This window comes from Coregonus lavaretus, assembly GCF_964263955.1.
Source record: "Coregonus lavaretus genome assembly, chromosome: 26".
NCBI lineage: Eukaryota > Metazoa > Chordata > Actinopteri > Salmoniformes > Salmonidae > Coregonus > Coregonus lavaretus.
Genome location: NC_140013.1, coordinates 11,319,658 through 11,342,838, shown reverse-complemented (window position 1 = coordinate 11,342,838; position 23,181 = coordinate 11,319,658). Strand labels below are relative to the sequence as shown.

Sequence of the window (23,181 nt, the reverse complement as noted above, 5' to 3'; positions counted from 1 at the left end):
TAAATACACCAACGTACACAAATCCCCAAATTTACATTTCTGAACGAAGCTCGAAGGGTTTAGAGGAATACACATTGTACAAGAACCAACTCCATATCTTCTCTTTTTTAATGAGCCAATTAGTAATGATTTATATTGGCCTGCCCTACCCCTTTCCTTTTTTCCCTTTTATGTGAAGGGATCATGCTAAATAATCATATAATATTTTGGTCCTCAAATGTGTGCATTTATTGCTAAAGTAATCCTAAATACCATTAAATATATTAAATTGGGCTGTCAAACAATAAAACAAATTTAATCAAGTTAATCGCAGGATTTGTCAATTAATCACAAATTCAGAAATTGCTCAAATGGAGATGTAATTGAAGATTTTTTCATACAAAAAGAATTACAACCCACTGGGCAAAAACTAGTTGAACCAACAGTGTTTCCAAGTCATTTCAACCCCCCAAATCTGTGATGATGTTGTGGAAAACTGATTGGATTTGCAAAAGGTCATCAACGTAAGGACATTGTCTTTTTTTCACCCAACTTTGAACCTAAATCCAATGACATGGGGATTTTTTTGTTTTGAGTTCACGTTGAATTCACGTTAGTTGACAACTCAACCAAATGTAAATCAAAACTACATGTTGATCTGACTTCTGTGCCCAGTGTGAAGAATATTAAGGGCTTGATTTTGTCCAAAGTAATGGTAAGCAAAATCAGGTAAATTGATAAAACACACTTTCTTTAACCTGTATAGATGATGTATTTTGGATGTTTTCAGTGTATTTTGAATGCTTTCAGACGATTAATCACAATAAAAAAAAAAACTGTGCACTAAAATGACAAAAAGTGCACTCAAGTTAACTCATTAAGTGACAGCCCTACTATAAAATGATGACATTAAAAAAAGCAAAGGTGTGTGACAATTTATTTATGATTTATTTTTGTCTTTTTATTTTGTCTATGAAAATCAAATAAAATCACAACCATAACAATAACATTATAAGAACATAGGCCGTTTTACCTTTGGGTACATACAGCTGTGGAAAACATTAAGAGACCACTGCACACTTTTCTTAAATCAGCATCTCTACATGTATGACAGCCATTCCATTCCAGTGTCTGTTGAATTCCAACAGAAGCACACCTCATTCTACTGAATTAGGTACTGATTAGGCGATCACCTGAACCAAATCTTATTTAACGAGAAAAAGTATAAAAACCACTGCTGTGGTCATCACTATCCTCTTGCAATAGGACCAGCTGGATGGCAAAAACAGTGCTAATAGTACCTCAAAAGTAATATTAATAAAAAAATAACTATTGACTATGCCAAACGAGTTGAAAAGGAACGTTTTGAGTGAGGAAAAGAAGGGTTAATTTCTGGCTTTACTGGCAGAGGGATACAGTGAGCATCAGGTTGCTTCCATCCTTTAAATTTCAAAGACGGCGGTTCATAAGAACAAGGTCAAGCATCAGACATTGGGGACAACAAAGCTACAGACGGCAGAGGGCGAAAACGACTCTCTACTGACCGGGATGACCGCCAACTCATTCGAATGTCACTCAACAACATAGGATGACATCAAGTGACCTACAAAAAGAATGGCAAACGGCAGCTGGGGTGAAGTGCACGGCGAGGATGGTTCGAAACAGGCTCCTAGGGGCAGGGCTGAAGTCGTGCAAAACTACAAAAAAGCCCTTCATCAATGAGAATCAAAGAAGAGCCAGGCTGAGGTTTGCAAAAGACCATAAGGATTGGACCGTAGAGGACTGGAGTAAGGTCATCTTCTCTGATGCTTTGCCCAACACCTGGTCATCTAATGGTTAGACGGAGACCCGGAGAGGCCTACAAGCCACAGTGTCTCACACCCACTGTGAAATTTGGTGGAGGATCGGTGATGATCTGGGGGTGCTTCAGCAAGGCTGGAATCGGGCAGATTTGTCTTTGTGAAGGACGCATGAATCAAGCCACGTACAAGGCTGTCCTGGAAGAAAACGTGCTTCCTTTTGCTCTGACATTGTTCCCCAACTCTGAGGATTGTTTTTTCCAGCAGGACAATGCGCCATGCCACACAGCCAGGTCAATCAAGGTGTGGATGGAGGACCACCAGATCAAGACCCTGTCATGGCCAGCCCAATCTCCAGACCTGAACCCCATTGAAAACTTCTGAAATGTGATCAAGAGGAAGATGGATGGTCACAAGCCATCAAACAATGCCGAGCTGCTTGAATTTTTGTGTCAGGAGTGGCATAAAGTCACCCAACATCAATGTGAAAGACTTGTGGAGAGCATGCCAAGACACATTAAAGCTGTGATTGAAAATCAGGGTTATTCCACCAAATATTGATTTCTGAACCCTTCCTAAATTAAAACATGAGTATTGTGTTGTTTAAAAATGAACATGAACTTATTTTCTTTGCATTATTCGAGATCTAACAACACTGCATCTTTTTTGTTATTTTGACCAGTTGTAATTTTCTGCAAATAAATGCTCTAAATGACAATATTTTTATTTGGAATTTGGGAGAAATGTTGTCAGTAGTTTATAGAATAAAACAAAAATGTTATTTTTACCCAAACACATACCTATAAATAGTAAAACCAGAGAAACTGATAATTTTGCAGTGGTCTCTTAATTTCTTCCACAGCTGTATGTGCAGTTAATCTTTGCAGTTCTAGCTCCTTAAATAGCAAACCATTCAACTTTATAGTGAGTGTACTTGGGTTCCTCTGTTCGGCTGATATAAAGGCACACGTTGGTATAGCTTTTCTATTGTGCTGCAATGCAAGGCCTTTTGTGGACACATTCGGGTCTGAGAAACCCCAGGACAATAAAGTAAATGATGCCTGAACTCTAGAAGGAACCAAATGATGATAACATCATATTTAGACTGATCCACAGTGTCGAACCTCAGTCCTTTGTCCTTGATCCAGTGTTATAGGCCTACTGTTCAAGTCCTCTTGCAGCTTCTTCAAAGTGACTAGCTTTTCTCCCCAGCAAAGAGTTGATTCCGCAACCTGTCCCATTCTCTCAACTGTGCCAATATAAGCCTTAAAAATGGTCGGTCAACAAAAAAAAGGGAGAAAGATCCTTCCCCTCTCTCTGAAACGTAACACAGACTTTCAGGGAATAAACACGCAGCCACTCATACACAAACAGGGATAATATAGCCTTTTGTATTTGTGAATAACTGTGAGAACTCAACATCGCACAGTGAAACATCTCTCAAACTGGATAAATACGTGTAATACTCTGTCCATTCCAACAGGGGGAAGTGTAGTCTTTCAGTGTGCATTGCTGCTGTCCCTGAAGGCAAAAGAGTGGTGGTAGTGGTGGTGGGGCAGTGATGTCGTCGACTAGCTGCCAGGTCATCGTTCATCACTCAAACTTGCGCAGGTGGTTGTACATGGACTGGACGTAGGTAAAGACACACATGGGGTCGGGCTTGCGCCCCATCACCATCATATCCTCCACCTCGATGAGCCGGTCACAGCCCGCCTTCTCCCTGTATCAGACAGAGGGGACAGCACAAGTCAGGAGGAGTCTATGCCTATCTATGTCATTCCTTAGTTAAGGGGGCTGATAGATCATTAGCCTGGTCCCAGATCTGTTTCAACTGTTTTCCCAACTCATATCTATGGTAATTCGGTGTTGTTGGCAAGACAGCACAAACAGAGCCGGGACCAGGCTAATAGATCACATGGAACAATGTGGACTCATTTATGGTATTGTACAGAAGCTCATGTGTTAGAACTATCTCTGTATATGGTTAGATGCACATATGATTTTGATCTATGTTTTTTCTGTGTTCTGTATGCATCCATGTGTTAGGAGGATAATGAGAGGCTGTGTTGCAGCAGTGGCGTTGTTAGTAGTGAGGTCAGGCTGGAGGAATGTGAGAGGAGTGGATGGAAGCAGAGCAGAGGGAAGAGAAGAGGAGGTTCGTGTGGGGACTGGGGAGATGAGAGGGTATTCTCTGGCAGCGGCTGCCTTGCTGGCTTAACGTGTGGGCTACAGACACTCTTTACCAAGATGCAACAGAAACATTGTAAGATCATCTCAGTGGTACAATGTTTTATGTATCAATGCTATTAATGGAATCTGAAAGTGATTCCATTCATGTCATTTCTATTTGTATGGTGGCCAGGGACACTGTGACTCTAAATGTATTTACGCAGGTAACTTGGGTTGGCCTTCATAACAAGCACATCATAGTAGTGTTCATTGCTTCACCAAACCAAGAGGAGAGCGACATTGGAAATGTACATGAATAGGCAGATACTTCTCTAGTCTACATAATGAATGGATTAATCATTCCAACATGATTCAAGACAGAAATGCATGGGTATGTCTATAATGCTCTGAAATATGTATAGATAACACTTATTACAATGTAAAAGTCACTTACTCAGCTGTTTCGAAGGCCAGCTCAAAGTTGTGTTTGCGGTCAGCAGGCGTCAGCACGTTGTAGTCAAACACAGTGGGGAAGAAGGAATGGACCAGGGCACAGAAGGCCATGCCATCACTCCAACTGGACGAGAAGTTCTGGATGTCTATGTTCTGGGGACGGAGAGACAGAGTTAGGAGTGTGCGGTTGTGTGTGCGTGTGTGCGTGTGTGTCTGGACTGAAATGTCTGAGTGTGTGTGGTGCATTTGCGCGTGTTTAGCGAGGGAATACGGAGACACTGTAAAAGAGACGTAAGAATAAACCAGACATACGAAAACGACCAATAAAAATGATTGGCTACCCATTCTAACTTAATGAAATGTCCTCTCCCAGGTTTCTCTGTTGGTCCCACTGTCATAATGGGGAAAACAGAAGAGGAATGCTGAATGGTTCTTTATCCTCAATTCCTCTCCCTGCGTCCCTCTCTCTCTCCAATTGGACACGCTTCCAGAACTGTGTCATTTCACGGTTTTTGTGTCCTTCACCTAGCCTATAAAAGCCTCAGCGTGTCAGCGGGAAAATTCAACTTGTCATGTTTGTCGAGCGCCAGTCAGGTCTCTAATTTGAGTGTGAGGAGGAGCTGGCCTGTGCCGTTTGCTCTGTAGGGCCGGCCTTGGCCCGTGACAGCTCTCTGTTTAACCACAGCCACATGGACAGACTGGCACAGCTGCTGTTGCAGAGTGAATGGCAGAGTGAAGCCAACAGCCCTAGCACTGAGCCGTAACTCAAACACTCACGCACGCACACATACACACACACACACACAAATGCACACACAACCGTTCAATATACTACAATAATACGCTAAGTTCAGTATGCAGCATAACCATGGTAAGGTGCTTCTCATTAACACATTAACGCTCTGCTACGTGCTAATGGTTTAAGCCCTGGAGAAACCAGGGGAGTTATTATAATACCCTGTTCAGGAACTAGCAAAAATGACATAAGACTGCTTCTGTGTGGTGGATACATTTCAGGTGACCAGATGACAGTTCCATATACATGACCTTTGTTACTGGCTCCTATAGGGCTGTATTCATAATGGGGGACCTGATCCTAGATCAGCCTCTACTCTGAGGTGCTTTGTGAATACGGCCCAGGTCTCTGTTCCGGTGTGTAGCTGTGTTCTGTCACCACAGTCTCACCTGGTATCCTATGGTTTTGGAGCGGCACCACTCCAGAAGAATCTGCTTGATGCTGCTGGCACTGGACACACCAAAGCTCTGAGAACGCTTCAGCTTGGGCTTGGAGTCCATGGGCTTGGGACCACTGAGAGGAGCGGGGACAGGGGTCAACAAGATGAGCCAGAAAACATGACAGAGGTTGTGTCCCCATTCTCTCTCTTTCTCCTGAAGTGTACACAAGCACACTCCCTGTGGTTGGGTGGTGTTTTTCCACCATTGTTAAATCCATGAGAGAGAGTGTGCAAGGGTAGAGAATTGGGACGCAACCGAAGTATGAGTTAAGAATTACCCAGAAGAAAGGAGGGATAATATGAGGGAAAGGAGAGGACCTATCAGTTTAGGGATGGATGGATGGGATAGAAAGAGAAATGATGGTGGGAGGAGAGAGGGTGGTACCTGCTGGCTTCAGGATCCAGCCTTTCAAAGATGGACCGGCGGGCCTGAGCTCCAATGTTGCGCGGCAACGTCTGTGACCTCACCAGCTCCCTCCTCCGCTCCACTCCCCTCCCAAAGGGCATGTCCCCGCCCACATCTTCCACCCTGCAGGTCGGAGAACGGAGGAGTGTCACACATCAACTTGGGCCACAATGAGGCCATTCGAAATGGCAAGTGGGTAATCGCATGTGGGTTAAAGCATGGACTATCTCAATTCTCTAGGACTGAGTAAAGAATAGTTCACTCATGTGACGACCCTCCCACTCTGTCTGCCGTATTCTCTCTTTGCTCTTGTTTCCTTATTAGGATGCCGGTGGGCGGAGTTGGGAGGGTCGTCAGCTACATGGGAAACACCTGGGCTTGGGTGTGTCCCAGGATAAATGGACCTCTTCCACATTCATTGGGGAGACTCTCTCCATGCAGACACCTTTATTGATTTTTGTTGTGGTATTTTTGTGGCTTTTTGGTTGTTTGCTTTGGCACCTTCCAACACCTTGCATTATTACATTTATGCATGCATAACACTCACTTACACTACTGATTACTGATTACACACACCATTGTTAATTGTACTTAGTTTACTTTAGTTAATAAATATATATTTTGGTATTCCTTGTCTCCACATTGTCTCCCTTTTGTTACGAACTTTGAGCCGGTTCGTGACACTCACCTGTCTGTGTTGTGTTGGATGAGGCCAGAGTAAGTCACTGACTTCGGGGGAGCAGACAAGGACTTTTCTGCAAATGACAAATCAAAGAACATATAAGGAAACTGTGGGGATAAAACATTGTGTGAGTCTGGTTAGTTCCAGTTTTAGTAACAAGCCTGACTTGATAGATCCCTCTTACCTGACAGTCGAGGAGAGCCCAGACCTCGGCTGAGACTGGGGGTCCATGTCTTCATAGAAGACACTGAACAACAAAAAGACAAAGAGTGTAACAAAGGATATTACGGAGCAGAAGAACCATAGAAGGATATGGAAGTCGAGAGTTCAAATATTTGGTCTGGACAGCTTTTAGCTGATGTCTGGTCCCTCTTACCTGGTTGAATGGGGGATTCTGGGATGGCTTGAGGCTGGTTGTTGTCAGTAGGCTCTGATACAGACGAGGGCTGAGAGCGTACAGGACTGGTGGGAGACTCGTTCTTCATAACTGAGGGGTCAGCCGTTTTGGTTGTGGCGGTGATGGGTAGGTGTGGCATCCGCATGGCAATAGGGGCCGTGCTTTCATGAGGGACGTTGTTATTGGCTTGCGAGCTCTTTCCATGTGACACTGTCGAGTTTTCTGATTGGATAAGCATTGAGAAAATAAATCCCCTCATACAGTACATGGATGGTAAGTATGGCTGTATTTCTACTGTAGCTGAGATGGTAGATTAGAACAGCCATTACCTGGGTCAGTAGAGTGTCCATTCTCCAGTCCAGGGGATACAGGGGCTGGATCCACCTCTATTGGCTCCTCACGTTCAATACTCTACAGGAGACAAAGAGAAAATCACCTGAACACCTCCCACAGTACTCCGGTGTCACAATATCTTCAACAACAATATTTTGATGACAGGCCATTTAAACATGTGAATAACTTTTGGATTACGAAATATGCACGTTATCTGAGACATCATCAGATCAAGTCATTTCAGAGTGCTGACATGTTTCAAGTTCCCATTAATGGCATCCATGGCCAAGGCACATTTCTTTCCATTTTTATCTCATTAAATCCTCCCACAACGTTACTACTACACAACATCTATTACTTTCGTTAGTAAGTGACTGGCGCTCAGTACACTGTGTTCCTGACTAACCAGCCAATCCACAGAGGAGCCTTTCAGGAAGACAACCAGGAAGTGACTGAGGGCTGTGTGATTTGTCTGTGGAGGATGTGTCATGTTTCTGTCTTGCTCTTTCTTGCTCTTTCTCTCTCTCACACATACTCACACACACACACGTATGCACGCAAGCACACACACACACGCACACACACATTCAATACAAGTTGTTATATACAGTTATTATCAAAGAAAGGGTACATTCCTCCCAGTGAAAATGAAGTAAGTAATTGAGCTGTAGGGGAGAGAGGAGCAAGGTGACTTCAGCAGAGAGGAATGCTGCTGCTGCTGGGTTGTGTGTGTGTTACTGCATTAGGAGGGCCGAGGGGAGCAGGGAGCTGGGAACAGCTGGCTGTCCCACTGGGAGAAGGTGATGGGGGAGACAAATTTTCCCCGGCTCAACCATGATGCTCTGGCTGAAACCCAAAGCTCCTCCTGGCTTGGTGTGTCCCAGCCATGGAAACTTTCTGTACTAAGTCATGCTTCTCCTCCTGTCCGAATGGGCCACCAGACACGTGTGTGAGACTGTGTTGCTCTGGGCCTGAAGATAAAAGTAGGCAAATCTTTTTGGATAAAAACAGTTGAACGTAGAGGGTACCACCGCCTATGTTTAATCTGATCTCGGATCTCAGAAATAGTTCTGCAGCTGAACTGTATTGAGAACGAAAGGAAGGCACTTTTCAAATCATCTCTATTGTGCATTTCAGACAACGATAAAACAGTGTAGAGCTCAACCTAGTGTGTGCAGTCAGCTCTGCTGTCATCAGCTGCCCAGATACAATGCTATATTTAAGAGGATGACCAGGAATCAAGGCACACCCCACAGAGGAACACCCACGCACGCACCCATGCACGCAAACGCACACGCACCAATTCTCCACACAACACAGGCAGGAGCACACAAAAGCCCCTCTCTCCGCCTTCCTGGAACAGCAAATCCCCCGGTTCCTGAGAGTGCGTCATCGAATTATCAGTGGGGAACTATAAAATATTTGGAGGAAATCGTGAAATTAAGTAGGAAATGTGGAAAAGCCCTCAGTCTGCTACACTGACTCACAAGAGAGAGGAGGGGGGGGGGGGGGGGTCAGTCTTAGCCTGCAGGGCTGGATCAAAGATGAAATCCCCTGTCCTGTGTGTTCAGTTTCTCAGTTTCTACGTTGTCTTAGAAGCAGTGTTACTGGGCACACTGGATCAACAATGTGGCCATTATAGGAGCCTCCACTGTCACTTCTCCCTAGGGAGGCACACCTGACCTGAGAGAGGATAACTACCTTAGAATCTCCCCATTAAGCCCCACACAGCAGCACTGTAACCCCACTCCTAAAAGCTACAATACCTCTGCATCTCTCTCACTCTCCCTCTCTCCCTCTCCTCTCTCTCCCTCCCTCCCTCCCTGACCTGGTTCAGCATAGTGCGGACACAAAGCATCAGGGCCGACACGGTATTCAAAGGTATTAGACTAATACAGATGCTAACTGGTGGTGGTAGTAGAGTGGGGTAGAGTTGGGTAGAGTTGGACAATGGGTGGTGGTGGTAGAGTGGGGTAGAGTGGGACCGTGGGTTCTCCCAGGCACATGGCTATTTCATATGTGTGTAAATATCACAGCTGTCCCATGTGACCTTGGCCAAGAATGCAATGAGTGGGAATTTTTCCCACCTGGCAACGTGCCATAGAAATATTGATGCGAAACACAAGATAATCTATGTGGATTGTTATATTGCGAGTCTTGCAGTTTCAATGAAGTTTCATTGAAGGGGTGCAGTGTATTATAAGGCTGACATGTCATGGCACCTAACTTTGTGACATTTCAATAAAGCGTGTTAGCTAGGGGAATTCCAGTTGGGATGGAGTTGGTTATGATTATATGAGAGGATATTCAAGCCTGTTTCTCGGGATGACATTTGACATTCTTGGAACCTTGAGTGGTTGTGGAATGGAACGTGAACACAATGAAGGCTTGTTGTGAGAGAACACTGGGCTTTGGGAGTTGAGTGGGGTGGGGGTATGACAGTATGTGTCACTCAGGATTTTGGGCACAGAAACAAAGATAGCCAGCTCTTATGGACAACAACACCCTGCCATACAATAAGCTTCACTAATAGGAATATTCACATTTTCCATTGATCACATAAAAATCCTTTCCAACACAGGATGTTGTTCTATGAATGCTTCACAACATAGCTGTCTCAGTTACCATTTCCACAACAAACACACAAACAAACACAATATAAGGAAATATCTATGTATAAACAATACTATTGTAGACTATGGTAAACAGCATGCAAACACATGCTTTCAATGTGCCATCATGATAATTTAATAAGACAATTAGAGGGAAATAAATATATTGTGACTAAAAGGTACATTCCTCATCCAGGCGTGTACAGTACATTATCACATATTTAACTAACTCTGCACCCCCTTGTAAAGTCAAATGAACAACAACAACACCAACACACACAAGCACAACACACACACACACACACACACACACACACACACACACACACACACACACACACACACACACACACACACACACGTGCACACACACACACACACACACACACACACACACACACACACACACACACACACACACACGCGCACACACACACACACACACACACACACACACACACACACACACACACACACACACACACACACACACACAAACACACATCAGAGCTATTCAGAGCCCTGAGAGCAAGCAGGCAGTACAGTTATAATGTGGCCTCTCATCATGGGTCTCTAAAGGGGTCTTTGCTCTGTGATTTGCACACAGGAACAGGGAAGTCCTCATGGAGGGAGACACACACAAAACCACCTGTTCCTCAAAAAACCCACAAAGCCTGCAATTAGCAGGGAGGCCCAGGTCGGCGCCTTGGTCCTACAGAAATGGAGGGGGCCCTTTGAACACTTTTTTTACATCACCTGACTACAGGGGCCCCTGCCTTATCTGATGGGTGTGTGTGGGAGCGAGGCTGTTTGGTCGAGCACACACACACACGTGCGCACGCACTCACACACTCACACACTCACACACAGGCCCTTGTATTAAACTAACTGGACACGCATACCCTTCTCAAGTGCGTCAGCAAGCCTCCCTCCTCTAATCCCCCTCTAAACCTGCTTCTGGATCTCTCCTCTGTTACTGTGATTTTCCAGGGTTTCAGTCACAAGGCAGGGTGCATAAAATGCTGTCAAAGGTTAAGAATAGATATACAGATAAGATAACCTTATGTTCCGGTCAGGGGCTGGATGTCACGGAAGACCATGTACCATTGAGAGTGTGATGCATGTGGCAATGTTAGTGTGCCGCAGAAAGACATGTAGGTTGTGTGTGTGTGTGTGATGCGGAAGGCCATGTAAGATTGAGAGTGTGTGACCGCATTTTGCATTATTTGCAGTGAGAGAGTGTGATGATGACTTGAGCAGCATTTTGGGACACACTGTCTCTCCTATCCTGTCTGTCCCCCTCTTCGTCTCTCCTGATGGCTACGGAAAGGTCAGGGGGTCTGACATAAAGTTCAGAATGCCCTGGGGTAAGGGAACGGGGAGGGAGGGGGTAAGGGAAGGGAGATAGGACCGACTCCCCAGGACAGCACAGCAGTTGGCACCTAAGAACTCCGACATCTCCAAGATCTAAGAGGTATTGTAGACTGCTCTCGGGTTACAAGGCACCAGCTGTGGAAGACATCGGTATACTAGCCTCCCAACACCAAAACAAATCAATAAAACCTGGTGATATGATTTAACTGTCTGATGATTCAATCAGCTAAATTAGAGGTGATAGGACACATGCTCCGATCTGACGCTCACCAAAAACAGCACACCCTCTCTAGTCCATACAGTATGGCTGCATGAAAAGCGTTGAGTCAAACAAGTGCACACAAGTCTAATATAAACACTAATATGTTTTCTGTTATTGTCTGTCTGTTTGGAAAATGTAAAACGTACAATTAGAATATATATAATAAATACCTTCCTCCCTCCCTCTCTCTCTCTACCTACTGGACCCAGGGCCCTCTAGAACAATGAACGTAGAGGGCGGTGAGGTCATCCACTAAACAGTGAATTATTAACCTGTAACCACGGCGATGGAAATACAGGGCATTGTATGGAAGTAATTAGGAGAGCCAGGGGCAGCCTGGGAGGGGAGGGGAGCGGCCAGCCAGCCCAGCCCGGCTCGCATGCCTCTCTCAAGCCCCCTTCACCCCTGACCCTGGCCTCTCTCTCTCTCTCTCTCTCTCTCTCTCTCTCTCTCTCTCTCTCTCTCTCTCTCGCTCTCTCGCTCTCTCGCTCTCTCTCAAGCTCTCTCTCTCGCTCTCTCTCGCTCTCTCTCAAGCTCTCTCTCAAGCTCTCTCTCCCTCCCTGGGTATGTCTCTCAGGCTGAGCTCCACTGTATTAATAGCCATGCTGAGGGGTTTGTGCCAGGAATCTGGAGTTCTGGGCTGGATGGCTGGATGGCCTGGCCCAGGCAGGGGACACACAGACAGGCAGAGAATAAAAGACCTTGCTCCATTGTGAGAGAGCTATGAATTTGTGAGGGGAGTCTCTGTGGGTGTGCTGGAAATGTCAAGCGTATTTATCATGGGGATACACACAGACACACACACACATGCACACACACACACAGGCTTGGACGCACACAGACACACACATGCACACACACGCATACACGTACACACACACTCACACAAAAAAAGATTTGAAGTGCTCTTCCAACTCTGGCACGTAAAGCAGAAGGCATACACCATTCTAATTAAGTTCACAAGACATTGTCTGAGAATGTGACCATTTTAATAGTGAAACGAAGCTGAGGTGGAGCTGTTTGATGTTGCTGAGTTGCTCCCATTATGTTTCTCGCCTTCAAAGGCCCGAGTGGAGAGATCTGGTGCTGGGGCAAGAAGGGGCCAATGATGCCATACCATCCTCCCCAATTAAGGTGCTACCAACCTCCTGTGGTTGGCCACAGATCTTCATCAGGAGAACAACAAGCACTAAATATAGATCTGAGGAGTGTGAGATGTGAGATTAAGATGCATTCCTCTGGGCACCATGGAAGAATGTTGTCAGGGATTACGAATAGCCTCTGGTTGGATAAATGATCATGGAGGACAGAGAACCAGATGGAGATGATCTGACTCCTGAGGCATGTGTTGGACCATCCGCTAGAGTGATAAAAACAATGGAGAGCTCTGTGTTCGTGGGTGTGTGTGTGGGGAGAGGGAGGGGTTGTGTGCATGTGCGTGTGTGTGCGTGCTCGCACAACCTACGTGTGTGTGTCTGTGTGTATACGTGCACATTGTGAGCCAGTGATCACAAATAGTCATTTGGTTTGGAGCAGGATCAGTGCTTTTTCCCACTTCATACAATCTATCCATTAGACTATACTATACAGTAACGAACACACGCCCCCACGGCACTGCAAGGTAAACCAAGCAATCTGTAATTGCATGTTTGAGAAGAAGTGCAGAAGACAGAGGTTGAGTAATGTTAATAGTGGGAGTGTGGGTCCTGTATTGTAGGGAGTGGAGAGAGTATATGATGGTGGTGTATTGTGTGTGCGAGTATGACAGGGATTTTACGTGTAGCAGTGACAGGGAGGATTGGCTATTAGCTTTTAGCTGATTTTAGGGGTCCTGATAATAGAACTTTAGAGTACTCTGCTCCTCTTTAGAAGTCCTCTCAGTGTGTACTGTCTGACAGTATGTGTGTGCGTAGTGTATGTTATGGGATCCGTGAGGGACCTAAGGACAGTGAGGGACCTAAGGATTCACACTGTGGTCCTGTGTTATGTAGGTACGCTAACTGTCAAAGATAACATTGTGGGTGGATTCTATCCAGTTCATCTTCTAATAGGGCACAGCCTCTCTCTCCTCAACTTGAATACACTGAGGAATGTAGCAAAAGTGAGGTTTGAGGTGTGCAGGTGTGGTCTGTCTGAGAAAGCATGCCTGTGTGTGAGTGTACTTGAGTGAATTCTACCGCATGCTACAAGGGAGCAGATGTGAAGAGGAGGTCTGTGAGAGTAGGGAATGGAGGAGTGGAAGAGGGAGTGTGGAGTCTTGGGATGGCTGGGTCCTGGGTGACCCTCTCGTCTAATCCCCTCCTCAGTCAATGTACTTCAAATGAGGCAGAATGTCGACACAATAGCCCTTTGAGACCGCAGCTATGTTGGAGTAATTGGCAACAGGCAGCATTGTGTGACTCCTCGGCAGAGACCGGACAGACTGACTGACGTAGGTAGCCGTGGAGGATGGGAAGGAGGAGGAGAATGAGGAGGAGGAGGGCTAATAAAAGAGAGAGAAAGAGAGGGAGGGAGGGAGTGAGAGGTGGGAAGTTAAAGAGAATAAAATAAAAATAAAAGAGATTGAGAGGAGAAGAGAGAGAGAGAGAGAGAGACGCATATCTGCATCAGAATGTCAGGTGTCCAAGGCACAGTCGAGCAGGGGTGGAGATGTTCTGTAAGCAACCCTATAGTGAAAGTTCAGGCCCAGGGCAGGCCCGCACACATCCCAATTGGCTGTGCTCTTTCAGTGAGGCGACGGTTAACTCCAGGGCTGCAAAGCCATCTTCAGATGTGCCTTGAGGTCCCCAGCGCAATCAGCTCCCTCCCTCAGACCTGCTGAAACAGCCCACTTTATGAGGTCAACATACAGTCTCTGTACAGTCTCTATCTCTCATTGGCCGTGTCTAGACTTGACAGTTAATGCAGCTTTTGTATTCTGATCATGGAATTCCGAACACGTCTACAACTACATTTAAATGTGTCTACTGTGTCCACATTGTGTCCGGATTCCCTTTTCCCGCGCTATATTTAAATGCAGTATGCATTCTGCAAACGGTGGAACAGGCTAAATCTGATAACACAATAACAACTTGATGGCAATAGCCAACTACTAGCCAGCTAACTAGCCAGCTAACCTCTGAAACTAGCCAGCAAGCTAACTAGCAAAGCTAAAGGGATTGCAAACATGTTAGCATAACTCTAGCCAAACAAAAAATAGTTTTTCTAAATAAGCTAGCTGGCTAGCATTTATGAGGCCAGCAAACACGTTCCTCACACGCTAGGAATGTATTTCCTCCAACGTTTAATGAAAAAAGGTGCCTCTCACTCCCAAAACACACGTTTTCTGGAGAGCTGATGACTTCGCCCACTGTATGCGCTTTCGGTAGCCTGATTGCGTCCAGACTGAGGAAAAATCTGCACACAATGCGTCCCTGACCACCTCCTGAGGTGGTTAGGGAGATCTGAACACAATCCGACCACAATGCGACTTTTGTGCGTCTACACCTGTCTTTTCAATGCGATCTTTGTACTCTGATAGTAGAAGACGCATGTAAGTGTCAAGTGTAGACATGGCCATTGAGGCTGAAAGGTGTAGATGTGGCTGTAGGGGAAATCTGATTAGCATAGCGTTTCCCTGTTGAGTTCCGGGTACCTGTAAATATTCACTAGAATAGATTTACAGACACACGCACACACGCACACAAACCAATGAATTGATTGGCATTGGATCAATAGATAAGGAACTCACATTAGTTTTCTACAGTATTATGATCCAATCTCTGTCTGGTTGTTTGGTAATTTGGAGAAAAAAGTTTTGGCCACAAAAAGGGGATCTCCAACAATCTATTATTAGAAACAAAGGATCTCTGTTTCATACTAACCTACATATTTACATCAGATGAGAATCATCAGATGCTTTACCACATACTTTTTTAAGATGAGGTGTATGACATCAGTCATTTGCATACATGCTGTGTGCGTGTGCGTGTGTGTGTGTGTGTGTGTGTGTGTGTGTGTGTGTGTGTGTGTGTGTGTGTATGCACATGTGTACATGTGTGTGTTTGTTGTGTCTATGGCTATGTGTGAGCAGTCACAGTTAACAGTCAACATCCATGCCAGACTGTCAAGGCTTAGTTTGCTACAGAAAACAGCTGTGAGTTTACAACCAAGAAACAACAAAGGACCTCAGAGCTGAGAGGAAAGACTCTGAATCAAATAAAGTGAAAATCGGAATATTGACCTTATAAAGGATTAACATAACCGTTGTCGTTTCCAAAACAGCATAGCCTTAGGGCCTTGTGTTGGGATACAGTCAAGAGAAACCTCTGACTTTTGAAACAGACACTACTGTGGTTTACTGTACACTAAGAACTAAGACAATGACTTTCCCAGACTTATCACTGAGTTCCCACCCAAACATCATCAACAAGTGTCAAACTGTGCTGTACCTTAGAACTGACAAACTACGACATTCTTAGCTTTTCATCAACTGTAACAAAGTACGCTTGTTTGTCTTTCAGTCCCACACATATTATTCAAATATCCCAATGACAGTGTGGATAGGGGTAAGTGAGAAACAATGTACTGTGTTTATATTTGTTACTAGTAAAACTGAAGGACACGATTGAATCCATTCAAAATGTTGCGCAAGCTGTGGTGCCACTCAACAAAGAGAATAGTGGGAGAAGATTCATGAGCAAGATGTTGTCAGCAGCATGATAGCAGTATATGAGTGCAAAATAACCATTCATCACAGAGAGAGAGATAAAGGGAGCAGGAGAGAAAGAGAGACTCTTCACATGTTCTATCACTCTCAGGACAGAGAGCTCTAGTGCTAAAAGAACAGCTTCTTTCTCAGACTGCAGAGATTGGACGGACATTAGAATAAGCAATTATTTCTACCAAAATGTTCAATGATGGTAAATGATCCTGATTGCTTTCATCTGGTATCTACTCTGCTCGCGTGTCTAAATATTACGTTGAATATGACCGAGTTTCCCCACCGCTGTCAAAGCTCTTACATCATCCCTGTGAAGTGGCCAAGAAAGTCTGTTCAACCCCCATACCCCCATATATTCTGGATGAATCATTGTACAATCTTGACAATCTCTCAGAGCCACATACAGTCACCACTACATAACTAAATACAACACTTTAATTTATCCCTGACCAAGATGGCTGCCATTATCATCCCATTCTAGAGTTCTGGAGGTTCATGACATAGTCTACTGCTCTAATGTATCTCTATGTCCCCAACCCAGTCTCTCCAGTGTATAAGGCTACTCACATTAGTCTTGCTGGACACAGCGAAGGTAGCTCGGCTGGAGAAGCGGGTGGCAGTGGGGCTGGAGGCCGAGCCCGAGGCTGACCCGGTCAGGGCTCCCATGCTGGGGCCACCAGCAGGGCTGGTGGGGGAGGTGGAGGGGGACTGGGGGCTCACCCTTTGCTGGCTGCTGCTGTGTGTCTGGGCCTGGATGGACGGTAGCTGGTGCTGGTGGTTGTTGTTGTTGTTAGTCATCAGGGTGCCTCTGTCGCACACAGTCCCAGTGAGGAGCTCTACCTGTCGGGTAAGGGCCTCCAGCTGGCTCCGGAGCTGCCGGTTCTCCTGCTGCAGCTGGGCCACAGCCCGGCCTAGGGGGTCCTCGCTGGAGTGGGCCGTCACCTCCTCCAGACGGCGCTCCACACCCTGCTTGAAGGTGCTCACGTCCACGTGGATCTCACGCACGGCATCTCTCAGTGTGGCCTCATAGCGGGCGAGCGCAGTGCACACCGTCTCGCCCTCCGGAGAGGAGCCCTCTCCCACGGCTGTCAGAGGACCTGCGTCCATCTCTGCTCCACTGCCTCCAGTCCCTGTGTTCCTCACTGGGTCTTCTATGCACTCTCTGGGTTAACTCCCTCCACACTACTCCTCCTGACTGAGTGTCCCAGACACATGCACTTTGAATGGAGATTGGGGAGAAGTCAGTCTTGTCAGCTGCAGTTGAACCTTTCAGATCCCATTCATCCCAGGAGGTCCCTCAGGGTATCCTCTATGCTGCGGAGTCAAAGCTCATATTTATAAGCCTGCTCTGAATGACAATACTGATGTCTATGAAAAAACAAACACTATTCAAACATGACAGACTCTAAAAGAAGTGAAGTAAATCAGTAGAAAAGTAAAATGACACAATCTGTGTCGAAGCCAGGCATGTGACAAGGCTGTTGTGAATTAAACCAGTGAGGTAATTGTAACTTAGTTTCAGTGAGTGTATGGTGTGTGTGCGTGTCTGAGAGAGAGAGAGAGAGAGAGAGAGAGAGAGAGAGATAGTAGTAACCCATACCTAAGTTCACCTCTCGAGCTCCGGTATAGTATTCCCCCTCAGCGCTGGCCAGCTATGAGTGTCTGCTCTGCTCTGCCCGGCACACTGCTTTAAAACACTCCTCTCTCTCACACACTCACTCAGGTTAATCTCCCTCTTCTCCACTGGTCAGGGGGAGGGAGCAGGAATACAGAGGAGGGAGGGAAAGAGAGAGGGAAGGAGAGAGAGAGAGAGAGAGAGAGAGAGAGAGAGAGAGAGAGAGAGAGAGAGAGAGAGAGACAGACAGACAGACAGACAGACAGACAGACAGACAGACAGACAGACAGACAGACAGACAGACAGACAGACAGACAGACAGACAGACAGACAGACAGACAGACAGACAGACAGACAGACAGACAGACAGACAGACAGACAGACAGACAGACAGACAGAGGGAGGCGGGCTAGATTTCCTCTTTATCCCTCCCAGCACTCTGTGAACTGTTGGAAGGAATCATCTGTGTTGATGTTGCCTTTCCCATTCCCACCTCTCCTCCTCTTCCTCCTCCTTCTCCTCCTTCTCCTCCTCCTCCTCCTCCTCCTCCTCGTGTATTTGTGTCACTCTCTCACCAAGTGAACTTCTAACAGCAGGACGTTCAATCAGCACTCTCTCTCTCTCTCTCTCTCTCTCTCTCTCTTTCTCTTTTTGTCTGATCTAACTTCTCTCGGTTCCAAGTCTTGTCAATCTCCCTTTTTTAGCAGTGCTATTGTACATCAGGGGGGACACTTTCTTCCTCCCCCAATGCCTTTCTCTTTCCCCTCCCTCGCTCTTTCTTGCTAATGGTATTATAGAGGTTAGACAAGATAAGAGAGATAAGACAGGATAAATACACTTGTGAGATTACATTAATGAGAGAGAGATTGACGGGCAAGATAATGATTGACTTCAGGTAATCTGTGAAAATGTACATCCGAGTAGTGGAAAATGCCTGTCTCTTTGAGTATTCCATTGTATAGTTAGTTGTATTGTGATGTGAACAATTATTGTTAAAATTGTAGCGAAAAAAGCTGGGTTTGAGCCTGGTGAGTGAAGGGTAGGGCTACACCCCTCTTCTCTTCCCTTCCCCCGCGTAACAGGACCCGAGCAGAGCAAACATTCCATATCAGATTGGAGAGTGAGTGAGTGGGGGTCTGGCTGGGATGGTTGGATGGGTGGCTGGGTGGCTGGGTTGGTGGGCACAATGCTTGACAGACCAACACTGCCCTGCACCACCATCACAATGAGAGCAGACGTACAGACACAAATAACTTTACATTCCGCCCCACTGTTTACTGTGAACACAGGGGGTTGAAGGGGGGGCTTGGGAGGGGGGTTGATTTACGATAGCAGACTGACTGTCCACCCTGGACATCCCTCCCTCCATCCCTAATTCCCTCCCTCCCTCATACCCCAGGCCTTATGTAAGTCTGCCTGACTGAGACACAACAGCCAGCTACCACAGGGACCACAGTGTACAGTAGCCTGGTTAAACCAGACTGAATGCTGTGCTCACCATTGTTTCAATTGAGTGCAGCATTCAGGCTGCTTTAACCAGGCTAGATCTGCAGGGGTGAGAAGGAAGAGAACCAACAACTCATATCTTGTCAGTGTGTGTTAATTGAATATCTGGATAATTCATGGCAAATACATTTACTTCACCGATACTTTAAAATGAATTAGTGGACTGGAAATGAGCTAAATCCACTTGCCATTCTCCAAACAATGTTTCTCACTCCCTGAGTCGCTGGGCCAAGAGCAGCTGTTTCTTTCTGTGTTTTCATAATGACTAAATATGATTGAGCTCCTGGGGTTACGTCAGCCCTGTTGCAGCGCCACTCGGCTCTGCTCAGGTCATAAATGTTGGACGTGATTAGTGGGAGGAACCAGGGGAGTTCACAGACTTTGTTGTGCTTTGCTTATCCACAACAAGTGTTTGTTATTGTACTTGAATCCCTAACCCTCTAACACTCTAGTCTGCTGTGTTTCTGCTTGTTCTCAGCCTTATCAGGGAAATATGGAGAGAGAGGGGCCCAATGAAGTCAGTGCAAGTGGTGCATGGCGTGTGACGAAATTAACTCACGGATGTTTGTGGTTCGTGGGTTCAGCTCTAGACCTCACCGGGCTGCTGAAGAAAGGGCTCTTTGATGTAAAACTGAGATCCTCGATAGCGATAACCAGCTTAGGTTAGCTACTGCACAATCCAGTAGTAGTGAGACAAAAGCAGGAAGTCAGAGAGACATAAAAAGCTTGACGCATGCATAGTCACACGCCTGTTCCTACACTCTGCACTGGCTTCATTTCAGGAAATCGCGTTGGGCCCCATATGACATGATGACGCTTGCTGTATAATATGTGTCATACATTATCAACTCTTGGTGATGCTATACAGACAGTGGGATCCAGAGATACTGTCTGTATTACACCCAGTCTTTATACAGAGTTTCAGTTAGCCTTGGAATCCAAACCGAGTCCATGCTATTAGTGAAACAATAGTGAAACGTAGCATGGACTCAGTAGCATGAGCGGAAATAGCAAAGATTTAGATTCCATGTCAGCATGGGGATCAGTGAGAGAGGACAGAGGAAAGAGGTTGTGTGTTGTGACCTCTGTCCTCTGACCTCAGAGTACTGGAAGCAGGTCAGTTGCTACAGTACCTTTGCTATTCTATTCTTGACTTCAACACGTCAATATATCAGTCAACATATTATCAAAACGGTTGATTCATTAAGTTAGTAATAACCTTGGCTAACCCAGAACTAAAGTCTTGCGTAATTCGGCTGCTGCTCAATTAAGTTCTGGGTCCATACTTGTTAAGAGAAGAGTTGAAGAGATGCTAGAACGAGGAGCTCCACCCCATCTCTCTTTGCGGGCAAGTCTATGGGCTGAATGTCCCCTCCCCTTCTGAAATTCGAAAGATGCTAACACCTGCGAAATCGTGATTTGTCCAAATAACCAGTGATGAATAAAGCACCGGAACTATTGGTGCCCATAGTATAAAGACTGATCTATGGTACCATTTATGTTTACGTAGTCTGCCCACGAGAGATTAAGTTATTAAGTATAGTAATCTGCATGTAGTGTCAACATCATTCATCTCTTCAGAGGGTGCCAGGATAATCCACATTCCTATGTCCCCTGTCATTTCTCCTCCCCCACCCTCTAACTAATGGTTTTGAGCTATGAACATTAACAAGGAGCACTGAAGCTTGCCCACAGAGCAGGGCTGCGTCACTACACTATTAAAACTGTTCACAAACATGTCTGTCCACTCTCTCTCTCTCTTTCTCTCTGCACTCAAACTCCCATTAAAACTCCCAGTGTTCACATAGAGACCAGTACTAGTCTCTGAACTAGACAAGCCCACCTCAGCCAGAGCAAGTGGTATACAAGCACCTCTTTGTCTTCATGTATTTACGAAGCGTCTCAGAGTAGGAGTGCTGATCTAGGATCAGGCCCCCCCCTCTTATTCATAATGATTTACAAGGCAAAACAGATCCTAGATCAGCATTCCTACTCTGAGATGCTGTGTGAATACAGGCCCAGAGCTGCATGCGCTCAGCAGGGCACAACATTGTGGAACGTTCAGACCGAAATACTATATATGAACAAACATGCCTCTCTGATATGTAAGGGATCATGTCAGCTCTATAATGTTCCGTAACGTTTGCCTACTGAACATGCCACAGACGTCTGACAGAGGGATGGGCAGAGCACTCTCACTAGGAGGGAGGAAGAGAGTGAAGGAATGCCCAGGCTGCCTCTCCTGTCTCCTGGGAAAAGATAGAATACCTGCTGGCTTTCGTCCACCGAGACAGCCCGTTGACAAACCTGCTGATCTTTCCAAAACAAAAGCCCATTTCTCTCTCTTTACCACATGTTGGCTGTGCTGTGGTTTCCCCAAAAACAAGCCTGCATGGATGTGATGACATCAGAGTTTCCATGGGAACCCTGCAGCCCAAAAAGAATAACAGGCAACTGATGATGTCATTGTCACTTCAAAGTAAATTTAATTAAGTGCACATGGAGCCAAGACAGAGAGAGCGAGAGCGAGAGCGAGAGAGAGAGAGAGAGAGAGAGAGAGAGAGAGAGAGAGAGAGAGAGAGAGAGATGCAACCTTAAAATGTTATTCGGCTGTTCCCGTAGGTTAACCCTTTAAACAACCCTTTTTGGTTGCAGGTAGAACCCTTTTGGTTCCATGTAGAACCCTTTCTACAGAGGGTTCTACATGGAACCCAAAAGGGTTTCACCTGGAACCAAAAAGGGTTCTCCTATTGGGACAGCTGAAGAACCCATTTGGAACCCCATTTTCTAAGAGGGTAGCGAAGAGAGAAAGAGAGAGAAAGAGTGAGAAAGAGAGACAGAGGGGGAAGTATGCTAATAAAATGTATTTAATGTTACTAGCGTTCAACGTTTTTGGCATGGTTTCTGAGGGGCGTGCAGAGACATCCCGTGATGAGGTGGTTTGAGAGGTTGGCTCAAGGTGAGAAGGCTGATGATTACCATTATACGGCAGGGGTTGCATAACTCCAACCCTGCAAAACACTTTCTACACTGAACGTCCCCCTAGAAATACACAGGCAGTGCATGAGAAGGTGACAAATAGAATAACTTAATCTAAAATGGAAAATACTGTCACATATCTGCCATACATAGCCTAAAGACAAGTGGGCTAGTACTGTATTATAGCTAGCAGAGAGATACCGGTTGTCTGGGAGACCTTGAGCAGAGAGAAATGCTGTCTCTCTATGAGAAGGAATGATGGAGGAGTGGAGGAGAGGAGGAGGGGAGGAGAGAAAGAAGAGAGAGAGGGGGGGCTGGGGTTTCGCATTCCCCAAACCCCAGCCAACCTACTGAGATCACTGGCTCCGGATAATTACAGCCCTGCTCCCCCCCGCTCCCAGAGTCCGGATGGGCTGGGCCATACCTCCCGTATCCTCACACACACACACACATATATAGGCACACACACGCGCGCACAAACATGCATGCAAACACACACGCACACACACACGCACACACACACGTTCATGCAAACACACACAAAACGGTCTACACCTGCTGTATTCGGCACATTTGACCATCTGGCATCCTCACACACCACGTTTAAGATATCCTCAAAGACAGGAAATTACATTGAAAAGACAATGACCAGACACACACAGGCTCAGTGGAAAGTGG

General features: G+C 45.9%; 1 protein-coding gene across 1 annotated transcript; it reads right to left on the bottom strand.

Annotated features, from left to right (window-relative positions):
* Window positions 1–905: 905 nt before the first annotated feature.
* LOC311101691 (smoothelin-like protein 2) lies at window positions 906–18,152 on the bottom strand. The gene is made up of 10 exons (XM_084142843.1): window positions 18,004–18,152; window positions 16,971–17,717; window positions 7,450–7,531; window positions 7,100–7,342; window positions 6,908–6,970; window positions 6,730–6,796; window positions 6,021–6,164; window positions 5,586–5,709; window positions 4,402–4,553; window positions 906–3,498 (listed from the first exon to the last, which is right to left on the bottom strand). Exons 2-10 carry the CDS (start codon window positions 17,508–17,510, stop codon window positions 3,372–3,374), a joined length of 1,542 nt encoding a protein of 513 aa, XP_083998969.1. The 5' UTR covers window positions 17,511–17,717; window positions 18,004–18,152; the 3' UTR covers window positions 906–3,371.
* Between the last annotated feature and the right edge of the window lie 5,029 nt (window positions 18,153–23,181).

Excerpts from the sequence above, each read along its gene's own strand:
- LOC311101691 (XM_084142843.1), bottom strand. The coding sequence starts at position 17,510 with ATGGACGCAGGTCCTCTGACAGCCGTGGGAGAGGGCTCCTCTCCGGAG. Across the intron at positions 7,532-16,970 it reads CTGTGTCCAGCAAGACTAAT|AGTATTGAACGTGAGGAGCC; the intron begins GTGAGTAGCCTT and ends TGTCTCCTGTAG. Across the intron at positions 3,499-4,401 it reads CTGGCCTTCGAAACAGCTGA|GGAGAAGGCGGGCTGTGACC; the intron begins GTAAGTGACTTT and ends TGTCTGATACAG.